General features: G+C 35.4%; 1 protein-coding gene across 1 annotated transcript; it reads left to right on the plus strand.

Moving 5' to 3' along the window:
- Nucleotides 1-434: 434 nt before the first annotated feature.
- Nucleotides 435-14,057, plus strand: LOC117340283. Its single transcript, XM_033902050.1, has 8 exons — nucleotides 435-605; nucleotides 2,745-5,288; nucleotides 5,716-5,809; nucleotides 6,128-6,242; nucleotides 6,811-6,900; nucleotides 8,387-8,525; nucleotides 8,797-8,918; nucleotides 9,355-14,057. The coding sequence occupies exons 1-8, from the start codon at nucleotides 509-511 to the stop codon at nucleotides 9,616-9,618; spliced, it is 3,465 nt and encodes a 1,154-aa protein (XP_033757941.1). The 5' UTR covers nucleotides 435-508; the 3' UTR covers nucleotides 9,619-14,057.
- The last annotated feature ends 4,964 nt before the right edge of the window (nucleotides 14,058-19,021 follow it).

Consider the following 19,021-nt stretch of genomic DNA (forward strand, 5'->3'; position numbering starts at 1 on the left):
GATTATACTGTACGCTCGCCTATATACATTACAACTGTGGATGTTGTAATGATCTATTTTCAAGAATGAAAATAACGTGTGAATACGATTTGGATTTCCCTGCATTCACGGTCTTTCCCTGGTCGGGCACCTGCTAAAATTCTAAATTATCTAGGGTATAATCTACCTCTGTCAACAGCGTTGTGGTTACGGCACCGCACATCTTAATACTGGTTTATAAATATAGTTTAACAACAGACGGAAGTCATTACATGTTCACCATTTCCCCACTGGAGCCTCATGTTATTAATAGCACCAGAGGAAGTTTATAAATTAGGTCGATTTTGATTGGACAACGTCATTTATGAATGTCAATTAGGGGATTTCCCTTATGACGAAAATTTCCACGTGACCTCTAATTGAACCAATCACCATCTATATCCGGGTGTCATTTTGCAGGTTTACAAGACGAAGGAAGACACTGGTATTAATTCTCTATCTAAGTAATAATTTTGATATTTTAACGAAAATGACGGGCGTCAAAGAAAGAACTGCAGATTCTTGTGTTGAAGAGAAACAAGATGAAGGGAAAATGGCTTCAGATAAGTCGTGCAAAAGCGAGAACGGTAAGTGGTTTTATGATTAGATTGCCGCAGGCGAAATGTCGATCGTCACGAAGCATATTTTGGGTCTCATGTCTACAACAGGTGTTCAAGCAGATTTAGTTAAAATATATATTACCAAACTAAACACTGATGTTAGTTATGCCCTCGTGTTTGATAAAGACATATACGCTATCTATTGCTGCCAAACGAAAACTGACAAATCAAATATTCTTTGTTGTCAACAAGAGCTAAACAACGCGACATCCTGCATGGCAGTTTGTGTCACGTCGGTGTATATGTTAATATTCAGGCTCGGATATATATATTATAATATATCCATGTTATATTTTATATGTCAAATATCACCAGTAGCATGATTATTGATACGTATTGTTTATAACAGTTAATGACAGTATATTATGCCCAAAGTGTTGTAATACGAAGTGGACATTTTATAAAATTAAAACGTGTTGATGTTTAAATTATGCAAATGATAGCATGTTAATTAATGGTAAGTGTCATTGGATTATACCGAGACATGGTGTGATCATAAATCATGGATATTAATGTCTAAATATTTTAAACATGATCTGTAAAGACTGTATATCTCATATGCAGTTATTATAATTATATAGATGTATATGCTTGAATTTAAAGAAAATTGAATATATTTAATTAATACACAGCTGTCTTTGAATAATACTTCGACAGGTATCTCATTGTCAGCTGAAGAATAATGTGTGAAAATATGTAAATATGCTGTATGAACAGTCTGTAGGTCGACATATATGTATGAGGCCCTGTAATACTTTCTAGTGTGAAATATTCTGACGTTTTATCATCAGATTTTTATAACGGTGGAGCCGTCCGGCATTGATTAATCGACGCCAGTCCAATAAAAAAAAGTCAATGAAATGTCAGAATTATTCTGACTAACGTTCTATGATACATGATGTGTCTGTAGATTGACAAGTATTCCCCTGTATACTTTTTATAAGTCTGAACAGAGATTTGTTTGTATGTAGATCTCTGGTCTGAATTATTCTATTGTTATATGAAGTTTTTACATTTGTCTATCAGTGAATATTGATTTAAGGGGCATTCAGAATCCTTCGTTTTGACATCAGAAATATGCACAATTTCTGTCGATAAAAACTATGTCTGAATGATAATTATATGAGTGTGTTTGCCTACATGTAATGAAATTAACACCGAAATGTACAGGAAAAAGGCGTATGTAATACTATGTATTGTATGCAAATAGTGTATGTCTTTGCAGTAATTAGTGATACTTCAGGTCCAATTAAGATTTTTCAGTACTTGATACTTGAAGAACATTGGTTTATCTTATAACTTTTACTATTTGGAAAAATACATTTTCCAGTAAGTTAAATTTTGACGATCTAGACTTTATTCAAATGAAGGAATGCCCCTTAAATCAATTTAAGATCAAAATTTGAAAAAAATGTTAGAGTAATTCTGACTATCACATTACATATATGCTTGAGTAAACCAAACTCATGAACAAATCTCGGTTGAATTTCCTCTGACCCTGACAACAGACTTGGACATTCTGGCAGATAGAGCTAGTCTGAATTTCCTCTGACCCTGGCAACAGACTTGGACATTCTTGCAGATAGAACTAGCCTGAGTTTCATCTGTCCCAGAGGAAATTCACGCTATCTGTCAGAATGTCTAAGTCTGATGTTGGGGCCAGAGGAAACTTGGGCAAGTTGCATTTGGGAGCACGCTATACATATTGTACTCTAAAACATGAAATACTCGTTGTGTATAAACTTTTGATGTTTTCTCATGTTTGCTATGGAATCATTATATAGACAACAAATATTGGATGTATTATTGTGTTATATATCATTGTTATAATATTGTTGTATGACTTATAGTTATTCACCGCGAAAAGTTTGGGCACACAAAATATTTTGACAGCTTCAAACTATGAAAGACAAACATTTCATGAAGTAACATGGAAGATAGTGTAACAAAATATACAGATCATTGATAAATACAGCATAGAAAAAACAATTTCAGGGTAGGCACAAATATTTGATAAGCCAGCTTTCTAACAAGTGTACATCACTTTCCTCAAATTCAGATAAGTATTTTGTTTGTGTTACTGACAGAGAGATTTATTGCTTTCAGATGAGTCTGTTGAAAATCTTGCAAACAATTTGTCTGCCCTGACAATAAAACGGGAACCTGTTGAGGACAATGAACTTCCAGAGAGTCTGATAACCCCAAAGAGTTCCTCCAAGGGAGAGAACTCAACAGTTGATTATGAGACAAAGAAGGAGGTGAAGAAAGAAGTTGTTACAGAGCCTTGCCAGGAAAACAGTGCTTTATTAACACGAGGACCGACCCATGGCCTCGCAACAACAAACAACATTCAACACATGGGCTACAACAAAGGATACGGTTCACAGAATGCACAAACATTCAAAGATAAAAAACGTGGAAGAGAAGATGATGGTAACGATCCACCATTACGATATTTGCGACCAGGAGAAGAACAATTTGAATTTCTGACAAAAGACAACAGTTCACTTGGAATGATGGTTGTAAAATCACCGAATAAGGAGGTCACAGATCTGAAATTCCCGTCGCTGAACCAGGACGACATTCTTGATATGGTTGATCAACAGTATAATCCATATCCCCCGAACAACAGTGGACAGTACAACATGTCTACTCACAGCTACAACACGGCTGTCTTCTCCCAGAATGTCTACCAGTCACACCAGACAGTGCTTAGCCAGAGTGTCAATGGCAATGTAAATGTGGTCAGCAACCAACAGCCGCGACCAAACAGCATCGACCAGATGTATGGCCGACGTGAACCATACACGAGCGAGTCAGAGTCAGAGTCAGCCAAGAGTCCATACTCCGATCAGCTGTATTCACCTGATAATTCGAGTGTGAAGTCTATCAATTCTCCGCCACCATCAAATATGTCTAATGACAGTGGTATCATTGGTGATTTGGCAGTAAATAGTCCACATGATAATACTTCCCCAGTCTATGACTCGGCCTTACAGAACACTTACACTCCATGGGATGAACAGAACTCACCAAGTCAAATCTCCAACCAGTCGATGACTTCACCTCCACACATGAGCGGCTCGCAGGGAATGTCACAAGCAGGGTCTCCCAGGGTGCAACAGGCAGGATCTCCCTTGATGCAACAGGCAGGATCTCCCTTGATGCAACAGGCAGGATCTCCCTTGATGCAACAGACAGGATCGCCCATGATGCAACAGGCAGGATCTCCCTTGATGCAACAGGCAGGATCTCCCTTGATGCAACAGGCAGGATCTCCCATGATGCAACAGACAGGGTCGGCCATGATGCCTCAGGCTGGATCTCCCATGATGCAACAGACAGGATCGGCCATGATGCAACAGACAGGATCTACCTTGATGCAACAGTCAGGAACTCCCATGATGCAACAGGCAGGAACTCCCATGATGCAACAGGCAGGATCTCCCATGATGCAACAGGCAGGATCTCCCATGATGCAATCAGGGCCATGCCTAGCTGGTAATGCCATGATGCCCCAACAAAGCCGACCTCTCAACATTTCATCGTCACAACCATCTGTAGGGTCCCTAGGTCTGCCAAACATAGTTCCTAGTCAGTCAAACTCTGGAGTGTCCCTGACAACGTCACAGCAACTGGCTGGACAACCAGGCATTCTAAATCCTGTCTCTATTCCATCCCAATCTGCTGCTCCTCTTATGACATCACAACAGTTTGCTAGCCACCACGGAATGGTTAACTCTGTAGCTCCGACATCCCATGCTCCAATGATTTCACAGTTGCCTGGACATATGGGGATGTCTCACACCAGAGTCTCTCAGCCCAACCTGGGGTCTCCTCAGATATCACAGGCGTCTGTCACCATGTCCCAGATGATGTCATCAGGACCGACGATGAGACAACAGAATGTCCAGTACATGCCATCACAGACAACAGCACCCCAAGTCTCCAACTCTCAACTCATTAATGAACAGATTGATGAAAAGGAACTCAACATTGTCATGGAAGTTCTGGCTGATGACATCATTGAATCTAATAATCAGAAGAAGATGCAGAAGAACCAGACTAGCAATAAGGGGATGAGTGTTCCGTCCATGGCTCCCCCTCAAAACATCGTCACTGGTCAGCATGTCCCACATGTCACACAGAACAGAAACCAAGCTCCTGGTAATAAACCATTACAGAACATTCAGCCTGTGCCAAACATCATGACCACTACACAGAACCAGAATCGTATTCCTGTTACCTTAGTAACAAACAACATGATCCCAATGGCAGCACCGATGCCTATGAACTCCAAATTACCAATTACAACTGCCATGACTACACCAGTTCTGCCACAACAGCCAGTCTCCCAAGCTCAAATGGTGTTGATGCCTCCGGGAAACCAGCAAGCAGGAAATGGAATTCAGGCCGCGGGGAACGTGGTCCAGCCTCCACCTATGATCATCATACTAAACAACCAGAATATGAACCAGACTGCTCGCAGTAAACCACAACCTGCCAAGGCATTAAAGAAAATTCTCCCCAAGCCTGGTACGTCCATACCTGACAGTTCAAAGCCAGCAAACACAGCTCCTGTGATGACTAGAAATCTCAATGAGCCAGGAACAAGGCCTGTCGTCCCAAAACCTGGACAGAATCCGCAAAGTAAGTTATCCATTACAGTATCATTGTTTTAGGATTTTGTTTCCTGGTGACAGGTAAAAACAGTAACATTAATTCAGGAAGATATATGTATACTGGTGATTTATATATTGAAATGGAATCTCACAGCATTATATATAGAGTTATATTTATTGAGAATTATGTCCCTTTGTTATTTATATAGAGAGTTATCCCAATTCTTATTTATATAGAGTTATGTCCCTTTGTTATTTACGTATACTGAGTTATGTCCCTTTGGTATTTATACAGAGTTATGTCCCTTTGATATTTATAGAGAATTATGCCTCTTTGTTGCTTTTATATAGATTTGTGGCCCCTGTTTTTTTTTATGTTAATTGGGGAGAATTGTGATGGAATTAACTGACTTTTTAAAGGACATCATACAATTATGATCTACTTACTGTTACAGCTATATACAGACAGAACCTGCTGAATATGGCCAGACGGACAGTGGCCGATATATCTCGGGACCGGCTCAGATACCAGGATGATGAGGGAGACACGTAAGTATACGAATGCTTTAATTTGCAGTTACTCAGAAAACTTTTTTTTAACTTTTTTAGGAATGATGTACAAAGAACAATACTTAACAAGATTTTCACTTAAATTTTATATTTTGTGTATTTCTTTCTTACTCTTTATTAAAGTATTGAATGTTATAGAAAATTAATCAAAATGATTTTTTAGTGAATGTAATTTTCTTTTATTAGAGATATTTTCTTTCTGCATTAGTTACAGTTACTTTTTAAAGTTGATTTAAATACTAGTTACTTCCCTTTGACCTGAACTCTTTGGTTAATGAGATATTTGTGATGACACAGATATCTTCACGTTGCTGTATGTAAGACGGATGCTAGCATGGTCCAGGCTTTGATTGAACGACTGTGCAGAGAGAAACTTGAGGTTATGATTGATGCTACGAATTGTAAGAGACAGGTGGGTAATAACGTTATTGTGAGGAGATCACACACCATGTGGTACAGGCCCAAAAGATCTTAAAACAATTCTAAAACCATCTTAAGTTTTGTCTTAGCCAATCACAGATGACATTCTGAAAAGTGATGTCATATGTGATTGGTTGAGTAAAAAATTTTATAATTGTTTTAGGGTCCCATTTTTTGGACTCGCTGTATACTTCCATCCTGGTAATCAAGAAACTCAGATCATTATTCATACATGATGAAAATATTTTGAAACAAGATATTTTTGAGTACAACATTAAACTTAAAAGTCTTGCATTCATGCAGGTACAGTGGAAGTACAGCTAATTTTGAAAAATCTTCGTTTGAAGTCATAGCTATATTTGTTTTGGTCCAGTTTCTGTTATAAGTATGGGTTTGTACCGCAGAAATACACTTGTTTTGCTTTCTGTTTCTATTTTAAGCTACATAATAAAGTTATGCTTTCTGTTTCTATTTTAAGCTACTATATATGCATTCTGTTTCTTTATATTTATAGTGATTTCTGTTTCTTTATTTAAAGTGCTGTCTGTTTCTATTTTTAGACACCTCTTTACCTAGCTGTGGCAGCCAATCAGCCAATGATGGTCCATAGTTTGGTTGCCCGGAATGCCAACCCATGCTCAATGGCTCAGGTAACAGTCTACTTTCACTTTCACTTTTAAACATGAGTAATAGGGGTTTTCCAAAATCAGTTTGGAAAAGATAAGTATCCTATATACATCCAAAAAATTCCTCTATCTTTATGAAAAATCAAACCACTTGGTTTAATTACATGTAAGTTCTGGAGTATGCAAGGGATTTCTGATTTTGTTTCTTTAAAACAGAGAACAAATATTATCCTTTAATGGGAAATTTCCAATTTAATATCATGTACAAATATTCAGAAAAGAATACTGGTACATATGAAATTCTAAAACTTATAATAAGTTAGTGATTTAACTTACAGAAAGGAAGTCCAGTTTCCTTCTAGATCCAATACAATGCATTAGATATTTTGACAATCAAATTGGATATCTGCCCATCAAAACATCAGAATGTTTGGTGTTGGAGCCAGAGGAAACAGAAAAAAAGGCAAACTGTAAACTTTATTGATATGTTTAGGTAATGTCATACAGGTGTACTATGTCATACAGGTGTACTATGTCATACAGGTGTACTATGTCTTACAGGTGTACTATGTCATACAGGTGTACTATGTCATACAAGTGTACTATTTTCTATGTCATACAGGTGTACTATGTCATACAGGTGTACTATGTCATACAGGTGTACTCTGTCATACAGGTGTACTATGTCATACAGGTGTACTATGTCATACAGGTGTACTATTTGTACTATGTCATACAGGTGTACTATTTGTACTATGTCATACAGGTGTACTATTTGTACTATGTCATACAGGTGTACTATTTGTACTATGTCATACAGGTGTACTATTTGTACTATGTCATACAGGTGTACTATTTGTACTATGTCATACAGGTGTACTATTTGTACTATGTCATACAGGTGTACTATGTCATACAGGTGTACTATGTCATACAGGTGTACTATGTCATACAGGTGTACTATTTGTACTATGTCATACAGGTATACTATTTTCTATGTCATACAGGTGTACTATTTTCTATGTCATACAGGTGTACTATTTTCTATGTCATACAGGTGTACTATGTCATACAGGTGTACTATATATGTCATAAAGGTGTACTATGTTCTATGCCATACAGGTGTGCTATCAATGTTCTATGTCATACAAGTGTACTATGCCATACATGTGTACTATGTCATATAGGTGTACTATGTCATACAGGTGTACTATGTCATACAAGTGTACTATGTCATACAAGTGTACTATGCCATACATGTGTACTATGTCATACAGGTGTACTATGTCATACAGGTGTACTATGTCATACAGGTGTACTATGTACTATGTCATACAGGTGTACTATGTACTATGTCATACAGGTGTACTATGTCATACAGGTGTACTATGTACTATGCCATACATGTGTACTATGTCATACAGGTGTACTATGTCATACAGGTGTACTATGTCATACAGGTGTACTATGTACTATGTCATACAGGTGTACGTTTTTCTATGTCTCACAGGTATATTCAAATGATGGCAAGACACGAGAAGTGAAGACGCCACTACATGTGGCTTCATCTAATGGTCATACTTACCTCTCAACGCTCCAGGAACTCATCCGATCTCCCGCCATCAACCTCAATATTGTCAACTCAGAAGGTGGGTAACTTAAGTCTATACTTTTGTCCTTCCATCACAAATGATAGGATGTTGATATTTTATTGTGGTTGTGTTTTTGCATTAAAATTATCATCCTGTTTTGTTTCTAACAAAATATTTGAGATGAATATGAAAGTGTGTTTGTGGTAGTTGTTAATGCTGAGATATATTTGACTGGTCACCAGACCCTAATTTTTTTGCCAAGAATTGCTCCGTTAAATTCTTATACATGCCAAAAATCAATCCATATCACTTGTATTTTGTTTATTAGGTCACACAGCTCTACATTGCGCCATCCTTGCCCACAGACGTCAGAATAAGAATGGACAGTTCATTGACAGCGTCCCTATCATTGAGACTTTACTGAAGGCAGGGGCTGACCCTACATCACAGGTACATTAATGTTCTGGATTGATTTTTTTATTTCTTTTTACTGAAACTCATGTTTTTTCTGAATCTTCTGTATCTTTGTAAATTATGATTGTACAGAAAAAAGTTATAGAACAGTGAAAGATTTCATATCTAGAAATTTTCGAAAAAATAAAATTTTGCTCTTCCATGCAATGTCAGAAATCTGTCGTTTACAACCTTTTTGCAGTGAAATTTGAGATAAATGGGGTAGTCCTTGTGTATACAAAGTACTTTTAATATGTTTGTGTTTTTGTTGAGCTTAATTAGGAAAAATTGTCACACATGTTTGATTGCGATATAGGATATCTGTCTGTGGAAATGAAAAAAAAAAAAGATTTGGTACCCAGGGCCCTAAGCAAATGATTTTGATAAAATTTTAATAAAGTTGGATATTCAACAACATCATTACTTTTTTCAGGACAAGAAAAATGGAAAAACTCCTTTGATGTATGCGATTGAGAAACGTGACACTGCCCTTGTGGAGAGAATGCTGAGTATGTTTGAGTCCGGGGAAAAGCTTCGTAACATTATTAAATTTCAAACACTAGATGGCAGTACATGCATAAAGATTGCCGAGGGCCTGAAAGCGGATTTTCAGCCCGAGAACTGGCAGCGGCTTTTGAATACGCTAAACGCTGCTCTCAATGGTGACCCCCCCAGAGTGATGAATGGGGTAATGTGATTACCAAGTTGTCTCCCCTGTCTCTGAAGGAATAGTTTTTGACATTGGAGTTGTCTCCCATGTATGATTATTGGAGTTGTACATTGGGAGTTCTTTCCCTTGGTATACTTTTCCATCAATAGAGGGAAGCATCAGTGCCTGAATACCAAAGCGACGCAGCTTCGAGCTAGTCCGACCATAATGGTTAACTATTCAGAAATTGTTTTAGCCATCAGACAGATCTCGACGTACAGTTTAGCTGATTGACAAAAACATTGTTCAACAAGATGTACATCTTCAACAATATATGTTGTACTGACATCGAGACAGAACAGGTGAACTGCTGCCTCTGTTCAATATTCTGTAAACAGTTTGGAATTTCGTCCGCAGTCTGGTCAGACATTTCACCAGTGAAGTGTTAAAACTTGTTATGGTACTACTAAATCTGGACTACAGTAAGTCTGTAGCTTCGTCCGTAGTAGTACCCAGACCCTGGTCAGGATTTGTTTTTTTGTTCTTTGTTTAAATGACATTCAGTGAATTTTTTTTTCATAATTGTCGGTTAATAACAAGAAATAAAATAATCGTATATATAAAAATATAAAAGTGTCTACTTAGCAAATTTGAGTTAAAGAGACCAAATACATCCCAGAGACTTACGATACAACATACGTTCGTTAGTACATCTGGGATACATCATTGGAAGTACAACACTGGACTTCAACTTTGTGAAAAAGTACTTGTCTTACTGATCAGTATCAACTATTTATTACATTTTTAATTTGTAGAATAGTACTTGTCTAAGTATTTAATAAGATTTTTATGTTGAATTGTTATGTGTTATAATTATTGTTGAGATTTTATTGTTGAGGCTTTTGAAGTTATCAGATTAATTTGGATGAAAACCTTCCAAGAAAGGCTGACCTGAATTTGAAGTGCTCTTGTAGTAAGTTTTTGAGATAAATTCTGTGATTGATAACAATAAAAGTGCTAAGATCTTTTGTCAGTAAAATGCATGAAACAGAGACTGAAGGTTGTATGCTACCTGACTAAAGTATGTTATATATCTTCTTTGCAAAGAAATTCTTCATATGTAAATATAATGTGTACAGTTCTTAGATGTTTAAAAAATGATAACCTTTGTGAAAGTTACACAAGAATTGAAGACACATTTGAAAGGTACACAAGAATTGATGACACATTTGAAAGGTACACAAGAATTGATGACACATTTGAAAGGTATACAAGAATTGATGACATGTTTCAAAGGTACACAATAATTGACAACACATTTCAAAGATACACAATAATTGATGACACGTATCAAAGGTACACAATAATTGATGACACATTAGAAAGTACACATAGATAAAAAAGTACACAGATAAATAGTGCTATATTAAGAATCTATTCGATATACCTATAAGAGATATTAGTAGCTATCCCTGATTGAACAATTAAACATTAAAAAGTTTAGTTTGACTAATGATATAGGATTGGGGCTGTGATAAGAAGTTATATGTGTTAAATACAGTATGGGAGCATTTTTTTGACGTATTTGTGCCATTAACATTGGTTTTTAATATAAAAATTGTATATTTTATGTGAGATTTTTAAATTGTTTCTTGGTATATAATGACATTGTATTAAACATGTTTCCTTGCTCTGATGAAGGTTTCAATGCTGTAGATTACAATTTATGTAAATATATATTATGGTAACCCTTTTGATGCTGGTATTTTAGTTCATAACATGTTTCTATGATGATGTAGCTGTTTTGGTTGTTGTTGTTGTAGTAACACAATTAGGTATTTTGTTTGGTTGTTATGGTAACTGTCACTCTCATGGTAACAAGCGTACAGACCAAACCCAGGATAAAGTCAACAATGTCAAGCGTAGAAACTAAAAATCAAAATTAAGGAATCAGTATTACATTTATGACATTATTAAACTAGGAAGTAGGTGGACAATTTATTTATATAGAGATTTGAACTGCAACAGTTCCTTTTATTTGTATTGTTATAGATTATATACAGAGATAGAGTATAACATTTATTTTATGTATAATTAAATTTTTAATGTTTAAAACTGTTTTTTTTCTCATTATGATATAAATATTTATAAAATGATTTATCTTAGACTATAATACAGATTCTTTTTACTGTTGTATTTGTCAGAAACACGTTATGTAGTATGGAAATAAATCGCCGGTATTTGTTTAAAATCCATGATTATTAAAATATGTCAATGTCTCACGAATATTGTATACATTCTGGATCATAAACTTTTATTGAAGAGCTCACAATAACATCCCTCTGTTTGTTCTTTAAAAATGACGTCTTGTTTGATAATTATAATCTATACACTATTAATCTTTTTAGAAGTCTTTCTCCTAAACAATCGTCAGATGTGGTGATGTAGTTAAATTTGTATTACCCCCATATAGATATTATACAAGGGGAGATCCCGTGTACTGTTTGTATTACTAAAACCACAGGCTGGGATAATTTAGTAGTTTATAATATATATCTCTTGTTTTGTTTATCCCTATTATAATTCTATTTTGTTTTCAATACATTGTATATCTCTATTTAAAAACAAAACCCTATAGGTAAAAAAATGCTAAATACAAAGACTGTTGGAATTAAGTGCCTTTTAAAAAAATTGTCTAAAATAGAAAAGTTTCTATGTTTTTAATTTTTGCATGTTTTGAATATCGGTGTATCATATTTTGTTCAGTACTGTATTTAACTAATTAAGGACATAAACCCTTAAAGCTCACATATTTTTTTCTGCTAGAGACCTGTTTACTGAATGAAAGTCTAAGGGTAAAGATGACCATAACAACATGGTGCTGGGGTGAAATCCACTGGATCAAATTTAATCATGTAATTGACTAGTTTCGACACTTAGGCTTGTTGTCAACATCTTGTGTTCCTTGTGGAATCCGTCGGCTGGGTTACACAGAACCACACCGAAATGTTTACGTTGGATATCCCACCTCCAATATATTATTGAAAGTCTGTAAAATGTACTATTAATTGTGATCTGCCAATACAATCCTTAATTACAATGTATACTGTACATATACACCATATGTCTTATGTCACTGGTTCCCTGTTCTCGCCACAACTCCGTAAAATGGCTAAAAATATACGAGCGGTTTTTATTTACATCATTCATAGACATGTAGGTACAAGTATGTTGTGTTCAACAATTATTGATATGATCATTAATCACAGGGTCTTTCAGCTAAATAATATGCTTGAAATAACAATTACGACACCAGCTGCTTTCTGTGGAGGACCGTGAGGACAGGGAGCCATGATGTATATAATGATACTGAACAACAATATGATACATGAGGCGGACAGGGAGCCATGATGTATATAATGATACTGAACAACAATATGATACATGAGGCGGATATACCTTTCCTTATATTCATTACATTTTCTAGAAGAAAAGTCAATAGCCCCGTGTTTTATGAAACTATACTACCATCCATTGTATGGACAAATGTACTCAAACTACATAATTGTACACCTGAATGTTTCTACAATTTCAGCAGCACACAAACACATAATTGCCAACCCCAGATTTTGGTTTGGGACCATAGTTATAGTCAAAAATTATCAGGAGAAATGCTTATAATTTTTAAAAACCCAATAAGTTCAGAAAAATGAGCATCACATCTAAAAAGGTCTGTAAATAATGTCTCCCAAAGAATTCCCTATAAATAATGTCGCCAACAGAATTCTCTATAAATAATGTCTCCCACAGAATTCTCTATAAATAATGTCTCCCACAGAATTCTCTATAAATAATTTCTCCCACAGAATTCTCTATAAATAATGTCGCCAACAGAATTCTCTATAAATAATGTCGCCAACAGAATTCCCTATAAATAATGTCGCCAACAGAATTCTCTATAAATAATGTCGCCAACAGAATTCTCTATAAATAATTTTCCCCACAGAATTCCCTATAAATAATTTTCCCCACAGAAACTTCTATAAATAATGTCCCTCACAGAAACTTCTATAAATAATGTCCCTCACAGAAACTTAAAATAACTAGCAACCTTTGAGGTTCTGCATTTGCAGGAAAAGGAAATTACTATAGACTGAGATTATCATTAAACTGGGACCAGCTATGTTTGACTTAACAATAACGCCACAATTGTTTGACAATTGATCAATGATCCTCTGTCCTTTGTCTTGTTTGACAATTGATCAATGATCCTCTGTCCCTTGTTTGACAATTGATCAATGATCCTCTGTCCTTTGTCTTGTTTGACAATTGATCAATGATCCTCTGTCCTTTGTTTCGGGTGTGTTATGTATCTTTCATGTATTGTTTACTTAGCATTTTCAAATGGATGTTTGAAATATAAAAATGGCAGCAGATTTCTGTGTAAATACACAAGCTGTATAAATAAAGCGAATGTTGAATTTTTACATGTTTGGTTTTGTGGTTTTTAGACAACCATCAAAATTGATGATGGGCAAGTGATTACTTTGTCTGTCATCACACTCATCGTCGTCACACTTGTCGTAAGTGTTGTTGGCATGGTCACCACACAGTTTTCCGGACTTTTTAGCCCACCATCATCAGATGGTGGGCTATTCAAATCGCCCTGCGTCCGTGGTCCGTGGTCCGTCCGTCCGTCCGTAAACAATTCTTGTTATCGCTATTTCTCAGAAAGTACTGAAGGGATCTTTCTCAAATTTCATATGTAGGTTCCCCTTGGCGCCTAGTTATGCATATTGCATTTTGAGACCAATCTAAAAACAACATGGCCGACAGGCAGCCATCTTGGATTTTGACAATTGAAGTTTGTTATCGCTATTTCTCAGAAAGTGCTGAATTGATCTTTCTCAAATTTCATATGAAGGTTCCCCTTGGTGCCTAGTTATGCATATTGCGTTTTGAGACCATTCGGAAAACAACATGGCCGACAGGCAGCCATCTTGGATTTTGACAATTGAAGTTTGTTATCGCTATTTCTGAGAAAGCACTTAAGGGATCTTTCTCAAATTTCATATGTAGGTTCCCCTTGGTGCATAGTTATGCATATTGCGATTTGAGACCAATCGGAAAACAACATGGCCGACAGGCAGCCATCTTGGATTTTGACAATTGAAGTTTGTTATCACTATTTCTGAGAAGGTACTGAATGGATCTTTCTGAAATTTCATATGTAGGTTTCCCTTGGTGCCTAGTTGTGCATATTGCGTTTTGAGACCAATCTGAAAACAACATGGCCGACAGGCAGCCATCTTGGATTTTGACAATTGAAGTTTGTTATCGCTATTTCTGAGAATGTACTGAATGGATCTTTCTGAAATTTCATATGTAGGTTTCCCTTGGTGCCTAGTTATGCATATTGCGTTTTGAGACCAATCTGAAAACAACATGGCCGACAGGCAGCCATCTTGGATTTTGACAATTGAAGTTTGTTATCACTATTTCTGAGAAAGTATTTAAGGTATCTTTCTCAAATTTCATATGTAAGTTTCCCTTGGTGCTTAGTTATGCATATTGCGTTTTGAGACCAATCCGAAAACAACATGGCCGACAGGCAGCCATCTTGGATTTTGACAATTGAAGTTTGTTATCACTATTTCTGCGAAAGTATTTAAGGGATCTTTCTCAAATTTCATATGTAAGTTTCCCTTGGTGCCTAGTTATGCATATTGCATTTTGAGACCAATCTGAAAATAACATGGCCGACAGGCAGCCATCTTGGATTTTGACAATTGAAGTTTGTTATCGCTATTTCTGAGAAAGTACTGAAGGGATCTTTCTGAAATTTCATATGGAGGTTCCCCTTGGTGCCTCATTATGCTTATTGCATTTTGAGATCAATTGGAAAACAATATGGCCGACAGACTGCCATCTTGGATTTTGACAATTGAAGTTTGTTATCTCTATTTCTCAAAGTACTGAATGGATCTTTCTCAAATTTCATAAGTAGGTTCCCCTTGGTCCCTTGTATTGCATTTTGAGACCAGTCTGTCCTGAAAACAACCTGGCAAACAAACCGCCATTATCGTTAAATCTCAAATTTCTTATATAGCTAGGATTCCCTTCTTTGAAAAGTACTGGAGGGATGTCTCAATTTGCACAGATTAGTAAAATGAAGGGAAAAGTAGAGAAAAGATCAATCTAACATGGAACCTATGAAGATCATTCAATGGTGGGCGCCAAGATCCCTCTGGGATCTCTTGTTTCTTACTGCATGCCACGTGGATTTATAACTTAGTATGTGTCTTTGTCATAATGACTTACAGCTTGTGTTCGAATCCCATGTCAATATTTCATTTTTAGCTCACCTGCCCGAAGGGCAAGTGAGCTTATGCCGTGGCGCGGCGTCCGTCGTCCGTCCGGCGTCAACTTTTCCTTTTAAGCAACTTCTAACCAAAAGGCCCAGATACCTAATATTGGGCCTGTAGCATGCTGGGGTAAAGGGCTACCAAGTTTGTTCAAATGAATAAAGTTGACCTTCATTCAAGGTCACAGGGGTCAAAAAGACTGAAATCTTTAAACGACTTCTTCTCAATAACCAAGAGTCCCAGGGAGTTGATATTGGGTTTGTAGCATGCTGGGGTGAAGGGCTACCAAGTTTGTTCAAATGAATGACCTTGACTTTCATTGGGAGCTTTGTTTAGCATTCTGGGAAGGACATTTAAAAGGGGAGGGGGGAGGGGGGAAACCCCTTTCATAGTTTATTAATTTAGGAAAATCACATTTTTTGAATTCATTTGATTCATTCCCCCCCCCCCCCCTTTTTTTTTTTTTTTTTTTTTTTTTTTTGGAATTATTTCCCCCTTTTTTAATTATCAAAGGTGACTTTGATTTCACTGTTGGGCCCTGATACCCCAAGGGCTGGGGGGCGGGGCCAAAAGGGTAAAAAATTAAAAATTTTTAAAAATAGGTGCCGTTAAAAGGGCCTTTTTATATTGCCCACAAAAAATAACGGTGGTTCCCAAAAAACCCAAAAATTTCCGTCGGAATACCGGGAAATGTTAAATTAATTTTGGGGGACCGGAAAAGTTTTTCCGATGTTAACAAAAATAAAAAATTAAAATTAAAGATTTTTTTGGGGGTAATGTAACTTTTTAAAAAAACAAATTTCACAAAGAAATTCTTGTTAATGACAGGGGTTTGGAAATTTTTACAAAGTTTTTAAAAAACGTTAAAAAAAAAAAAAACAAAATAAATTTCCAATTTGGAAATAAAAAAATTTTCTAAATTTTTTGAAATCATTAAACTTTTTTCATAAAATTATTGGGGGTTTTCAGTCACATGAAACGCGGTTCCAAAATTTTATTATTTTTTTTGTTGGGGGGAGTAAGCTTTCGGAAATTGATACATTTTTATCCTTTTTTCATTCGCCCTTTTCTGGATTGGGAAATTTTTGATTTTTAAATTATTTTTAAAACTTATTTTTTAAAATTTTTTGTAAAACTTTTAGAAAACAAAAAAAAGCGGTTTGTATATGGAAGGCCTCAAAGGGAAAGTTAATTTCCGGACTTGTATTCTTTTTTTAAAAAAAAAAAATTTTTTTTAAAGTTTTAAAATGGGCCCGGGAAATTTTTTGGCGTAAAACATTTCAGTTTGATTCCTTTTGGGGAAAAAAGGGGGGAAATTTTTTTTGGGGGAAATAGTAAAAAGGGTCTCAATACTTTAAAAAACCCCCAAATTGGAATCAAGAGACTTGTGAAAAAAAGGAAGCATTTTTTTTTAAAATTTCCCCAAATTTAGGAAGGCCTGAATTTTAAAAACAAAAACATAAGGGGGACAAATATTATTTTGTTTGTTTGTCCCTTTTTGGGAGAAAATTTTTTATCCAAATTAAATCGCTTCCGAAAAGAACCCATCTTCCTTTATTTTTTTGAAAACAACTTTGCTTTTAAAAGGGGCCCCAAAAGAAAGTTTTTTGTTTGCCCAAAATTGTTTTTTTTTCCAAAAAGGGAAAATTTTCCAAGTGTTTGGGGATAAAGCTTTTCTTCTCAAAAAACGTTTTAGATTAAGGGAAAAAAAGGGGGATTGTTTGAAAAATTTTTTAGTTTTGGAATGGGAAAAAGGGTTTCTTAAAAGCCAAATTGGGAATGGGGGAAACTTTTTTCTGAAAATCCAAACTTTTTTTACGGGGATAATTTTTTTTTCCCTGTCTTCGGGGAAGCATTTTTAATGATTTTTGCCCTTTGGGAAATTACACAAAAATATCTGCTCTGCCGGGCCAAAAATTCCCCTGCAAACCCCCTTTTTAGCGGGGGGGGCCATGGCCCTGGTTTTGTTTTGGCTCCAAAATGGGGGAATTTTCTTTAGTGCCAACTTTTTGAAAATTGGAAACATGTTTTTTTCCCTATTGTTTTCAATGCAAAGGCCCTGGGCCGGTTTCTTATTGCAAATTGGGGTCGAATAAAACTTTTTAAAATTGAAAAAAATCTTCGGCTTTTATTTTTTTTAAATCGCGAATAAAGCATGAAAGACATTTTGGGGTACCCCTTAAAACGGGATCAAAAAACTTTCCCCCTTTTGCCCCCCCCTTTTTTAAGATAAAGGGGATCCCCCTTGTTTACAATTTTAGGGTTTTACCAGGTGTAATTTTTTAGCAAACGGAATGCCATTTTTTGTCTTTTCAAACCTTTTTTTCCGGTTTAATCGTTTTAAATAATAAAAGGAAATTTTGGGTTATATAAAAATGGATTTGAAAAACCTTAAATCCCAAAGAGTAATTTAAAATATTTTTTGCGAAAAATTTTGGGTATTTTTAAAAATAATATCAATGTTAGAAAAATTTCTAGCCAAAAAGGGCACGAAGGTTTTTCCCCTAACGGAATTTTCAAATTAAAAAAGGAATGAAAAACTTTTTAAAAAAATTAAAACCCCTAATTTTATTTTTTCAAAAAAATTTTTTAAAATATTTTCAATGTTCCTTAAGTTGCACGGTATGAAAGGAAACAGGTTTTTTTGGGAAAATTAATTTTTGTACTTAGACTGGAAAATTTTTCAAATTTTTTTTATTTTTTTTCAAAACCAAAAAAACTAACAAGGTTTTAGAGGGGGATCAAAGTTGAAAAATTTTGGGTTTTTTTGTTACTTTTTTTTTGCTGGTTAAAAATTTCAAAATTTTTTTCAAAATTAAAGCTATTTGTAAAAAAAAATTTAAAAAAAATTTTGGAGTGAAAAATTTTCCTTTTTGAAAAGGGTTTTTTATTTTGTTTTTCTTTAAGGGGATTGTAAAAGATAAAATAAAAGAAAAATTGAATGGGAAAATTTCCTTTAAAAAAAAAAGGATTTTGTAAAAAAAACCCTTTTTCCGTTTCGTTCAAAAAGCGACCGGGACAAGGCAACTAATTGGGGGGAAAATTTTCCAATTTTAAAAGTTTTTATTATTTGTTTTAAGCCAATA

This window comes from Pecten maximus, chromosome 13, assembly GCF_902652985.1.
Source record: "Pecten maximus chromosome 13, xPecMax1.1, whole genome shotgun sequence".
Taxonomy (NCBI): domain Eukaryota; kingdom Metazoa; phylum Mollusca; class Bivalvia; order Pectinida; family Pectinidae; genus Pecten; species Pecten maximus.